The sequence below is a fragment of the Dioscorea cayenensis genome, chromosome 4, assembly GCF_009730915.1.
Source record: "Dioscorea cayenensis subsp. rotundata cultivar TDr96_F1 chromosome 4, TDr96_F1_v2_PseudoChromosome.rev07_lg8_w22 25.fasta, whole genome shotgun sequence".
In the NCBI taxonomy this organism is placed as follows: domain Eukaryota; kingdom Viridiplantae; phylum Streptophyta; class Magnoliopsida; order Dioscoreales; family Dioscoreaceae; genus Dioscorea; species Dioscorea cayenensis.
The window spans coordinates 2,953,982-2,966,894 of NC_052474.1; the positions used below are offsets into that span (position 1 = coordinate 2,953,982).

Below are 12,913 nucleotides of genomic sequence, written 5' to 3' on the forward strand. Positions count from 1 at the left end.
TTTCCATATATATACATAAAAGCAAAGAGTTTTTACACTGTCTACAACCAAAATGGGGCATAACTAATAGACAATATACATTAATACATATGATAAAAACACATCATCTTTTTTCAATCACAAGTTAACTTATATATCCTAAGCCACAACCAATTTTCACCAGTTGGCTAGTGGTTTGATCAACATTGCTACCATGTCTGCACTGTTTAACGTGCATTAGGGCTCGCTAACTCCGGGGCTGACATGCTTTTAAATCAGGATCATTCGGAAAAGCAGCGAGAGTAGAATCCATTGCCATTGCATGCTGGTCAACATGTCCTAACGTTCTCCCTCGCAGACGATAATCAGTCCCAGGACGTCGACAGACTTTTCTCAGTGGCACTATTTCCTACCAATAAATGGAGTGTCAGTTTTTAAGACCAGTTACATTAACACATGCAGTCAATCGGAGGGTGACGTCTATGGGAAACTCCCAACCATGCTATCAGAAGGTAAAAAGAAGTACATGGATAGCAAGAATACAACTAAGGAACATAACTTTCCTAGTTCAGCACGCTGCGTTCTTGCATATTCATCCAGCAACAACAACAATGGCACATCTAACAGAACATAAACAATGCGTTCTTATATTAATTATTATATGACATTGAACATAACTTTCTTAGTTCAGCACGCTGTGTTCTTGCATATTCATCCAGCAACAACAACAATGGCGCATCTAACTTTCCTAGTACTATTAATAAGATAAATTATATCCATATCTTACTGAAATCCCTTAAAATAGACAAAACTCATACTGGTATTGCTATGGAAACACAATCTGTAATATCTGTATCATATTACCGACATCAAGATAACCACCAAAAACAATCACAACTAAAAAGGTACCTCAGATTGATCATGATCATATCGGACCAAGAACCTACAACGGCATCCACGAACATCATGTCTTCGTCTTTGTGCATCAAGCACATGAGCATCAAAATAGAGGGCCTGTTCTTTACCTTCCTGATTGATTTCACATAATAATAATCATAACCAGAAAATGAAACAATTAAGAAAATAATAATATTTCAGATACTTAAACAATAATGTAAGATCTTCAAAATTTCTCCTCAGACAGTAAACTGTGTGATATGCCCCACTATCATTTTATTTTTCACTATAGTACTAGGCTACTAGCCATGAAATATATTCTAAAACCAAATAAAAACAATATTTTTAAAAACTATTTAATAGAGGCATCCGAATCCATATACATCTAAATACAAAAATTATCAGGAAAAAAAAGTCCTTTCATGCGCTCAATGCTAGTCTTTGCCTTTACCATACTCATATGTATTTATAAGAAATAGGTACATTGAAATTAAAAATCAATTTACGCCCATCATACCAACTCTCCATATGTTCCTTTCAGGGCTGACTATAATGTTACAGGGGAAATCATGAATGGTACTAATACTAAAGACCATGCTCTGATATTAGATTATCACATACTTGAAGCTGCCCAAACACTAGCTCAGAGAGAATCATCATAAAAGGCAGCACCTTCTTTTGCCAAGATAGAGGTCAAAAAACTTTTTTGCCCTCCACAAAAGGTTTTTTACCATGGAATATAAGAATTAATATATCCTATTAGACTACCAGCAACAAAAACACCCATAAGGATGCTAACAGAAAACAAACAATATGTGCTTCACAGGAGGCAAACTGGGTTATTCTCCTGCTTCAACATCTGGGCTTTTGCCGGAAAGCCAAAGAAAAAACCTAGAGGCGACAATTAAGTACAGTTTCTGACCATTCAGTCTAGGAAATGTGAATTGTGAGGATATGTAAGGGGTGCAGGTCGCAGAGCTAGTAGCTTATAAATATGCAAATGTTAAAGCAATACTTACATTGGCATATAACAGCAAGGATGTATCCAACCTAACTACAATGGAATAAAGGCTCAGCTTCAGTTGCCAATTTCACTCAAATCAAATTCTATAAAGTTTGACAAATGATAATCAAGCAGAGATGCACAATTAATTAATGAAAATATTGTCACATTGTCTTCCTGAAGACAAGGTTTTAGGTGTTGATGTAAGTAAACAGTGTTCAACAACATGATTTTGGATTGCAAAGGACAAAGAAAAATTAGGATGCATATGAGCACCAGCACTGAAAACATAGTACGAGATCTCCAGGAAGCACTACAACACATTCTGATGCTTCACAAGGAAGAGACCGCTGTCTCACACACTTGTGCACATTGACCCACTCATCTTCTTCGATACTAAAGCCCGAAAAATTAACTCGAACTTCCTGAAAACAAAGACCAATTTTTTTAAGGCAAAATCACACTTAACAGCTTCTATGATGGTGTAATTTTCCCTCTATACAGCTTTTAAAAAACAACCTAGAGAGAGAAATTATAACAGCAGATGCCAGAGAAGCCAGTGAAGCAAAGGCATTTATTACTTTTGCACCTGACAGAACATACTGTGAATACAAGAAAATTATGCACTCAAATGTGTATGGACTAACATGTACTGCATATCATAAATTGCAAACCAAGGACTCCATCAAGATCATTACCAGATCACCTGTTTCACCCACCCTAAGGCCAATAAATGCTGAAACATCATACCTGCAATATATATATATATATATATGTATGTATATTAATCTTCAGGTAAGAACAGAAAAATACCTGCAGCCCAATAATTGTCAAAGAAAAATCAGCATGTTTAATTAACAATCTAACCCCTAAAATTAAAACAATCTTGAGGTTAAAAAGTAGTGTAAGATATATGCCAAAATAAGACTAACATAAATGCCAATCTACAAATTGCAAATGGCAACAATTGCCACTTGTATCATCATAGCAAGTAATATAGACCAGGCACATGCTACCCATAAATGTTAGGGACTCCACCCTGGCTATGGTTGAACTCCAGGAACCAGCAACCCAATAGAATTTCATAGACAGAGACCCCATAAGTTGAATGGGCATAAGTTCATTGACGTCCCACAAACATAACACAACACATGACACATACAACTTGCACACACGGACAGACTGCTGCACCTTCTACAACAAAGAACAAACATGCATAACTACACCAAGAAACGACAAGTTACCTGCTCAAAAGATGAATTTAGCATAGGGGTGAAGAATCCAAGCATAAAGAGATTGGTGTTAAATTGTTCACTCAATAAAGCATGAGTCATGAATAAGGATATTTGTGTTAGTTCAACAAGATATATAAATCCTTCGAGTTATTTTGAATGTCAGTCTTAAACTGTATATGCTTAACCTTGAGAAATTGGTGGAAGAAAAAGATTACCCAGGACTTCAATTTCATGCAATATTGTATAGAACTTACGGACCTGATGTGCAAATCTTAACAAGAAGACTTGTAGATTAGAACTAAAATTGATTGTTACCATGCATTATCTCTGGCAGATTTTGCTTCAAACTCCATCTGCATGGTATCTGGAGAAATAAACCCTGCATTTCCACAATAGAAACGACACTGAGGATACTTAATGGACAGTCCCAAAACAATGCATTGTAAAATGACTTCAAGGACAAGAAACAAGAAAACATGCAAGAGGAAAGTGCCACAAGCAACTCAATCAAATTATATCTTGAAGTGAGAAAGGTGTGAACTATTTTAAGAAAAACAGAAAGAAATATGACTGTAATGTAATTTTGCATTTTAAGGATATAATGAAGCTAAAATTCTAAGGAATGATTTTAACAGGCACAAAAATCAAAATGCAATTTGAACGACCAAATTAATAATACATTGAAACCATTTCAAACAGAACCTGCATCAATAACCATAATATCCATCACATAGAATAATAATAAACAACTTCAGTATCTGATCAGTGATTACAAAAACAAATAAAAGACATAACAAATAAATGTTTAACTAAGCCTCAAAACTCGTGCTTGTTTTTACTAGGTCTACGACAACCATACAAACTAATAATTCAGAGTACACGGAGGATGCATGTCCGAAAAACAAAAAACCAAAATAAAACTACAAATAAATTACTGCACCAACCAAACATACATACAAGTGAGGAAATAAATAATGAAATCTACAAGCTGTGATAAGACAATAAAAAGTTACCTGATGGAAAAGAAAAGAAGTCAACTAAATTTGTAGAAGAAACTATATCATCCTGGGGAACAGGAGTGGTGCTTGATTTTTCAGGTGGCTTAATCAATTTGGTTCTTTGAGCATATCTCCTATTCTGAAACCAGTTCCACACCTAGAAAAATCAGAGTGTAAATAACTAGAATTGCAAATCTCATGATGCTGCAACTAACCAGAAAGTCAGTAACCTGTTTTGGCTGCACGACGTTCTTTCCAACTCGGTCCGCAGAAGCACTTCAAGTAAGAAAAAAAGAAAAAAGCATCATATAAGTACAAAAATATATTACTACCATTATAAATTCCACTCTACCTGAACTTTGCTGCAAGGGCGCATATAGCCTCTCGACTAGGAATTACATAGTTTAAGTCTTGCAACATGATTTCCATCTCAACAACCTTCAAGTGGAAAAATATTGAGTCGTATATTCTAAAAAAATCTAAAATACTAATATTGAGTTGAAGTGCATCAGAACCGAAGACATCATCTATGTAATGCAATTTAACCACAACAGATTACAAACTCTTGTTCTGATATAGAAATTGCATAGCAGTATTGTTTTTATTTAGAAGTTGAACATCTTGGTCACCGAGCAGTGCAATGACACTAATTTTCACTTGTTCAAACATTCCAAGATATGTTACTACAGAATTAACCAATAATTCTTAAAGGTGAGCCTTAGTGGAACAGTCTCATGACTCTCATCATCCATGTGTTTCATACCAAAAGAGAGTAAAAGTTGGTGCCATGGTCCTAGCATGGGTATTAAATTGGTAAAAAATATACAAAAACCAAAATCAATCATCTAAGGAGAAATCAAACAAAGAGAAGAGAAGAACTACGCGAACTAATTTCCAGTAAAAAGGACAAGAAATCAACAAAAATTGTGCCTTTATGCTTCTCAAGATTAGCATCGAGGTCGTGAGACAATACATGAAGTATAAATGATAAGTCCGAATCAAAGCTGATTTCTTTGTTAGAAAAATCATGCATAACACCAAATATGTGAATTCTATGATAATGCATGAAAACCCTAAAAAATTGGATGGTTGGTTTACCTCGCCGGAGGTGAAGCGGAAGACAGGACCTCCGCCATGCGGAAGCCGACCCATTGGAGTTCCAATCCTCAATGCCTGGCGAGAGAAAAAGAAAGACACAAAGATTAGGGTTTCTTTTGCTTTGAATTGGGGGAAGACGGAGAACACGAGGAGGAAAAACAAAAAGAAAAAAAAAAAGAGGGAAATTCATTTCTTTCCTTTATTTGAATTAAATAAAATAGAAATTGGAAAATAATGATCCTTTCTCTCCGAAAATATTACGAATAAAATAAATTATTATTTTTTATTTAGATGAGTAATTAAAATATAATGGATAAAAAATTGATAAAATTCTTCCTTTATCCTCTGATATCTTTCATTTAATCTGTTTTCTATTATTAATTATTTATTAATTTTTTTTAAAAGAGCTGTTTGTAATATCTTAGAAAAGGCTCATACTGGTATAAATTTTTATTAATAAATAAATAAATAACGAACATTACTAGGAAATAACTTTTAAAAATAATAAAAGTAATGATGTATTTTGCAACTTTAATTAAAAATTTATTATTATTATTTATAATATATTGTATATACACATAGTTTTTATGAAATGAATAATTCACAATTTATTAAATAAAATAATACAGAGAAATAATTATCTAGAAAAACAGAATAAAACAAAGGAAACAGACCAAAAACAAATTAATAGAAACTATATATCTAAGGAGTAAGAGGGGGACAAAATAAGTATCCGACAAATTGAAAACTAAGAGTCCATCCCAAACAGTAAGACACTCCAGAGCTTAAAAAAAACAATTGAACATTGTTAACTGTGCAATAACAAGGTCTGACTCATGTTGCTGAAAGGAGTAACTCAATCCACAAGAGATGTGTATGTTTGATGTGCCAAAGTTATTTTCAGATTTAGTATTCAAAAAATCTAGTGTTGGATCTAATCACTTGGGTAGCACTGTTTCAGTTTTTGAGTCACAAAAATTCATGAGAGTGCAAGGGTTTGAATCCTTCTCCATGTAGTATTGTTCATATAATATATACTCAGTCAATGTTGTTTAGTACTGTTTTACGACATCGGTACATGGATCATATATAGAAAAAATAATGATTTCACCCTTCTAAAATTGTATAGCAAGAGAATTTTCTTAAGAAGTCAGTAAGTTACTGTAACTTATATACCTTCGTAGCTGTCTATCCTATTTTGACATTTTTTTTTAAAAATTTGGCGTTTGTCACATATTAAAAAAAAAAATTCACCAGATGAGCACGTGAAAAATTTTGAAGATGATTGACAAAAATGCGTTTAAATAATAAATTTCAAATTTTCAGCCAATTGAAAACTTGAATTACATAGTGTATTAATTATATAATCTAATAATTTCTTTTATCGTTTTCTGTGCTTGAAAGATATTAATAGTTCATATTCCATTTTTTTATGGGTGTTTTGATTAATTATCAAAAAAAATTATTTTAATCAATTTATGATTTATTCACATTTAAATAAAAAAAAATTATCAAGAAAATTATAGTCATTTTAATTACCACGTAATTGAGAATTCATGACAGAATGAATACACATGCAACTATGCAAGAAATGATCAACATCGATCATGCATACATGAAGGCTTGCACAAGGACTTGAAGACCATACACAAGTTTGGTATTTCATGTCTCCTACTAAGCTTTCCATTAGAGCAAAGAAGATACCAAACCCTGACCATTTGATAAAGCTCACAATTCTCTACAAAGAGATCCCCTCGTCAAAAGGAACGAAGCAACTAACCACCTTAACCCCAACCCAACCCAACCCAACCCAACAACACTAACCATTACCCACCATGGCCAAGAATACCAAGCTCCCGCGCGGCGTAAGAACCACCAAACCATACATCTGGATCCTCGCCATCATCTGCGCATTGCTCGCCGTGGCCGTCATCCTCACCGGCATGGTCGTCTTCATCATCTACATCATCTACCAACCCAGACTCCCTTACCTCAAAGTCCCATACGCTCACCTCGACAAGCTCATATACGACCAGTCAGGCTCCCTTGACACTGAGCTAGCTATCACCATCGTCGCCGAGAACGGCAACGCGCGCGCTCACGCGAGCTTCTCTGACCTTGACTTCTTCATCAAGTTCCACGGGATCGAGATCGCCGAGCTCGTTGCTGACCCGTTTGAAGTTCAGAAAAACAGCTCGCTCGTACTCAACTACATGGTCCCGTCGGCGATGGTGCCGCTAGACGAGGGAGCCATGACGGCCATGGACGCTGCCCTGCGCAGCGACCGTATCCCCTTCGATCTTGTTGGCTCGGCCAAGATGCGCTGGCGCGTCGGCATTTTCCTTTCGGTTAAGTTCTGGAGTCATCTCTCCTGCCGCATCGTCTTCTCCTACGCCAACATGTCCAGTCTCGGTCTAGATTGCAGTTCCAAATCTCATTAATCCTGTATATATATATATATATATATGTACATATATATACACACCCTACAAAAGAAAAACTTTGCTAGATATTATGTTTTTCAATGTTTCATTTATTGTTATTCATTTTTAGAATAGTTCATCAATTTGAACTCCACGTGTCTTGTTGTTCTCTTCTCACGGTGCCACGTGCATGGACGGTTATAGCTCTTAGCTGTTTGCCTTTCAAGTGTCATACAAGTATACAAGAAAGGAAGAGAGAGAGAGAGAGAGAGAGAGGTGGAGATGGGGACTGGGTTTGATTTTTTGACGAGCACAATGGTGTTCTTAACGACGCCGTGCTCTCTAGCGAAACTTTTGGTCATCGTTGGAGTGCGCATCATGGCGGTGGTGGCGCTCACGTGGTTGCAGCTTCTGGGATCGGTTATCAACTTCCATGTTGATCTTTGTTGCCGTGTTATTGCTTTGGGTGTTGCTGTGGTGACGCTTCCTTTCCGGATCTTGACTACTTTGCAACGTGAGAGGGAAGTACGTGTTTGAATGGTGAGCTTTCTTCTGTTTCTTTTTGCTTTGTGATTTCTCTTTGATTGCATTGTGGGTTTCGTTTTGTTTTTACAGTTGGAGGTGCAAGTGAATGACATGAGAGTTCAGTTGGAGTGCCATGTATGGGAGAACAGGGGACTTGAAGAGAGATTAGAGAGGGCTATCAGAGAAAGAGAGCTTATTGAGACCTTGTTTGAGGAGATTGAAGAGGCTTATGAGAAAGCTATGGATAGAATTGATGTTCTAGAGAATCAGGTATGGGGAATTTTTGTTGAAGTACGTATAAGTTCATTTGTATTTGATAGTCTCTGTTGGAACTAGAACATTGTACCACTAATTAATTACCATGTATTTGTTACTGAATCATTTAAGGTCAAAAACATTAGCCTGAATTTAGAATAAATCTCTGAATTTTCTTTTCTAACAGTTGCAAAGCTTGAAACAAGAGAACCTTCGTCTTTGTGAACTACATGGAAAAGTTCTTTCAACTAAAAAAACAGAAGCTGATAGTGATGACAGTTTAAATACATGGAGCACTGGACTCAATCAGAAGCAAATGATGCCCAAAGTACATGGTGATCCATTGGGGAATTTAAGTGCCAAAATCAAACACAAAGAAGATGACTTAAATGTAGCTAATCTATGCCAATTTCCTTCCCAACTAGTTTCAAGAAATACAACCATTGACCATGTCCTGGAGCAGAGGAGGGTTGTGGCAATTCATCGAAGCCTCTTCAGCTCATTGTTATCACTTATGGTTGGAATAATCATATGGAAAGCTGAAAATCCATGCATGCCACTAGTGGCAGCACTCTTCACTGTGGTTGCTATGTCTCTAAAAAGTGTGGTTCAGTTCTTCTCAACCATAAGGAACAAGCCTGCTTCTGATGCTGTTGCATTACTAAGTATCAACTTGTTCATACTTGGCATCCTCACCTCACCATCACTACCTACTGTTGCTAAAGTTCTGACACCAAAGGCTATCAAGCTTGTTGATATTATGCTCATCTGGTTTGGTTTTTCCTCTTAATCCCTGTCATCAGTTTATTAACTGTATCATAATCAAACATTAGATCAGCGAGGTTGATGTCCAAAGTCTATATATGTGTATGGATCTAGTTGTGAGTTTGGATTTTCTAGTTAATGCAAAAGCTTTACTATTTACATCTTTAAATATCTTCCCTGTTTAATTACCCAACTTGCTGAAAACTGAAAAGAAAAAAAGCTCTGTATCAACTTTTACAGAATAGAAAGAATCCAACTAGTTCAATGGCTCATTATGAATGTTTGTGGAGGTGCTCATTGAGTTGCTTTTTTTTCTCCACTTGCTGTCCTCAATGTCTCTGTTTAGACTGTCATTGTCACATTAGTGGCTGGTAAAGTTTCCTAGATATCCTCAAACTTATCCTCAAACTACATTTCTTTCAATAGGCTAAATTTAGCAGCATCATGGGACTTACATTATTAACACTAGTTTTGATTAATTAACATAGGGACAACTCCTATGGCTTCTCCATTAATTACATAAGCTTTAGTAAAGAGCCATGAAAATAAAGAAGGGGTCCTTCATTGCAGTAGTAGAGGGCAATTGCATTAATGTTGATAATGAGAGCTCATCCAATACTCCCCCACTATCACATCTTAGTTATACAATCAAGAAAGGTTAACCATGTAAGAAAGTGAGCCATTCCTTTTCTTGTTTGGATTTTGCCGGATTAGATAAAGGGATTCCATTTGACTCATTATTTCCTTTGTTCTTTTAGTTTTAATGCGACTCCCAATAGCATCCCCCCCCGGTTTAAAAAAAATAATAATAGACCACATTCATTAAGATTTGGATTTTGCCGGATTAGATAAAGGGATTCCATTTGACTCATTATTTCCTTTGTTCTTTTAGTTTTTATGCGACTCCCTAATAGCATTCCCCGAGTTCCCCCGAGTTTAAAAAAATAATAATAATAATAGACCACATTCATTAAGAAAAATAATTAAGAGATACAACGATCCTTCCACTAGCTGTGGAAACAAAAAGCAAAAGGAAACAAAACAGGAGGAACAACGGGTCTTCTCATGACCCACATAGAACAGAAGAGCTACTCCTCACCACTAGCCTGACCCACCTCAATCGTGGAAGTGGCCTCCATCCCCGCAGAATGAGGTCCAGCAAACTCTAAACTACGCCTGATAGAGGAGATAGGATCATCCAACTTCACTCTCAAGCCATCTGGAGCTGCAGAGAACCAAGATAACATCAAATGAGCAGTCTTCTTCATGACAACAAGGGGTTTATCATATTTATCAGCAAAAATATAATCATTCCGCGTAAGCCAAATAGACCACACAAAAACCTTTAACAACCCAATCGCCAAACCCCCGCACTGCCGGGTCAGTAAGGCGCCTCCAAACTACTCCATGAAAGGCCCATCGACGTGGGAAGATCGTAATGAGAGGGAACCCGCTGATCAGTGACCAAACTTCCCGGGAGAACTGACACTTTAAGAACAGATGGTCAACCGATTCAGCATCCAAATGACACAAAACACAAGTGTCTGTCGGCAGTCTATTACATATTCGTTTAGCAAGATTTTCCAGAGAAAGAATCTTGTTTTTCCAAGCAATCCAGTCAAGAATGTTAACCTTCCTTGGGTAGGGGCCTTTCCAAAACGAGTTTGCAAAGGGGCAACGCAGTCCTCCATCATTCAACAGACAGTAGAAGGATTTGACAGAAAAGAACCCATTAGCCGTCAGACCCCAAACTTTTAAATCAGTATCACTTCCCGTCACCACGTTTAACCTAGAGCAAAACTGCTTCACCCCGGGGTAATTCGCGAACGGTGTTCTCCCAAGTAACGACGGCAACTCCCGAACCGTCCCGTTAGGCGAAGGAGACGCAAAGAATTCTTTTGGCCAAGTGTACATCGGCGCAACGCCATTTAACCATCTATCCTTCCAGGAGAGTGCCGTAGAACCGTCTTTGATCTGAACCGATATACATCCCCTAAAAGCAGGGAGACAACGGGAGACCCCAGACCAAAAGAAAGAGACTCTCCCATTTGGACCCCTGAACAAGTCCCAAGTAGTAACATTATAGTTAAAGCGAAGGATCTTGGTTCCCCCCAGTGTGAATCAGTCAGGATTTTCCATCTCCATTTCCCCATCAAGGCCAAGTTAAAGGATGATAGCTCCAAGATACCCCACCCTCCTTGCTCCTTTGCTCGACAGATATTACTCCAAGCCATAAGACGACAACCAGGGTGTTCAATGTTAGGACCAGACCAAAGAAAATCTCTTCTAATCCTATCAATTTCTTTGATCACCCACTTAGGTAACCGGTATAGAGACATCCAATATGTCGGCACCGCCAATAACACCGAATTGACAAGGGTGAGCCGTCCTCCAATAGATATATACGAAGAATTCCAGGAGGACAGACGCCCTTTGACTTTGGCAATCAAGCTTTCCCAGTCCTGGTTACGAGGTTTTCTACCCGAAACAGGTAAACCAAGATAGGTTACAGGGAGAAGACCCACCTCACAGTTGACCGTTTTAGCTTCGCTCATTTGAGGAAGTTGGTGCATATTCGTAGTATAAAGGCAAGTTTTGGAAAAGTTAGTTTCCAAGCCGGAAAGCCCTTCAAAAACCAGCAAAATCAACTTGATCACCCTAAGGTCTTCAGCTCCACCCACAGTCAAAACCAAAAGATCGTCCGCATAGTGCAGGTTGCGGACACAGCCCTGCTCACCCAAAGGCACCCCAATCAAAATTTTTGAGTTCAATGCATTGTTGAACATAGTGCACAACACATCTAAAACAAGCACAAAAAGCAAGGGCGACAGAGGTTCCCCCTGTCTCAACCCTCTTTGGTACCTAACATAACCACCAGGGGACCCGCTGATTAAGATAGAAGCTTTCGACGAGCTAAGAATAGAGGATATCCAACGTAACCAATTAGGTCCAAAATCCCTAACCTTCAGAAGCTCCAACAAGAAGTCCCAATCAACCGAGTCAAAAGCTTTCGCAAAGTCCACCTTGAGAATATGACCCTTCATTCTTCTTTTGTGTATGCTGAAAATTGTCTCCTCCACCATTGCAATATTATTCAGAATACACCTCTCTTTGAGGAAAGCAGATTGGGCGCGATCCACCAAGGAGTCCATCACCAAACTAAGCCTGGAAGCTAGAAGTTTACTAAGGATTTTCAAAGAGGAGTTAATAAGGCTTATGGGTCGATAATCCCCCGGATTGGACGGACTTAAGACCTTAGGAATAAGAGCAATACAGGCCCAATTAATTCGTTCTAAGTTCGCCGTCCCCGTGTAGAAGTCCTGACAAAGTTGCATGATGTCACCTTTGACAATCTCCCAATGGGACTTGAAGAAATGCATAGGAAAGCCATCCGGCCCTGGGGCTTTGTCACTTCCTAAGTCAAAAACTACTTTTTTCACTTCCTCCTAAGTAAAAGGCCATTCAAGGGAGGATAAGTCCACAAAGGATTTGTTCTTCAGAAGGTTACCGAGATCCACCTTGAAGCGAAAATTCCTTCTCTTACCAAAGAGATCCCTGAAGTGCTGTTCAAAGACACGACCAATGTCCCTGACATCAGTGAGTGGGCCAGAACCAACATTGATCGACAGGATAAAGTTAATGTTTTTCAGCCCATTTGCCACTGCATGAAAATACCTCGTATTTTCATCCCCCTCCTTCAGCCATTGTAACCAGGATCTCTGCTTCCAGTAAACT

The 12,913-nt window shown here is 37.8% G+C and overlaps 3 protein-coding genes across 5 annotated transcripts; 2 read left to right on the plus strand and 1 right to left on the minus strand.

The window, feature by feature from the left end:
- LOC120259453 (protein SAWADEE HOMEODOMAIN HOMOLOG 2-like) lies at positions 1 to 5,380 on the minus strand. 3 transcript variants are annotated; one of them, XM_039267058.1, is made up of 10 exons: positions 5,211 to 5,380; positions 4,465 to 4,550; positions 4,343 to 4,388; positions 4,128 to 4,269; positions 3,430 to 3,493; positions 2,578 to 2,629; positions 2,163 to 2,304; positions 1,896 to 1,932; positions 889 to 1,008; positions 254 to 388 (listed from the first exon to the last, which is right to left on the minus strand). In XM_039267058.1, the coding sequence occupies exons 1-10, from the start codon at positions 5,262 to 5,264 to the stop codon at positions 382 to 384; spliced, it is 750 nt and encodes a 249-aa protein (XP_039122992.1). In that variant the 5' UTR covers positions 5,265 to 5,380; the 3' UTR covers positions 254 to 381. The 3 variants fall into 3 exon arrangements, with proteins under 3 accessions (XP_039122991.1, XP_039122990.1, XP_039122992.1); XM_039267057.1 differs by lacking the exon at positions 1,896 to 1,932 and having other exon boundaries at positions 1 to 388; positions 889 to 1,012; positions 2,165 to 2,304; positions 5,211 to 5,377; XM_039267056.1 differs by lacking the exon at positions 1,896 to 1,932 and having other exon boundaries at positions 1 to 388; positions 2,161 to 2,304; positions 5,211 to 5,377.
- A 1,626-nt stretch (positions 5,381 to 7,006) lies between these two features.
- Positions 7,007 to 7,709, plus strand: LOC120259401. The gene has a single exon (XM_039266994.1). The coding sequence runs from the start codon at positions 7,046 to 7,048 to the stop codon at positions 7,649 to 7,651; it is 606 nt and encodes a 201-aa protein (XP_039122928.1). The 5' UTR covers positions 7,007 to 7,045; the 3' UTR covers positions 7,652 to 7,709.
- A 182-nt stretch (positions 7,710 to 7,891) lies between these two features.
- On the plus strand, positions 7,892 to 9,402 carry LOC120259257. The gene is made up of 3 exons (XM_039266831.1): positions 7,892 to 8,158; positions 8,249 to 8,428; positions 8,601 to 9,402. The coding sequence occupies exons 1-3, from the start codon at positions 7,916 to 7,918 to the stop codon at positions 9,201 to 9,203; spliced, it is 1,026 nt and encodes a 341-aa protein (XP_039122765.1). The 5' UTR covers positions 7,892 to 7,915; the 3' UTR covers positions 9,204 to 9,402.
- Positions 9,403 to 12,913: the final 3,511 nt, after the last annotated feature.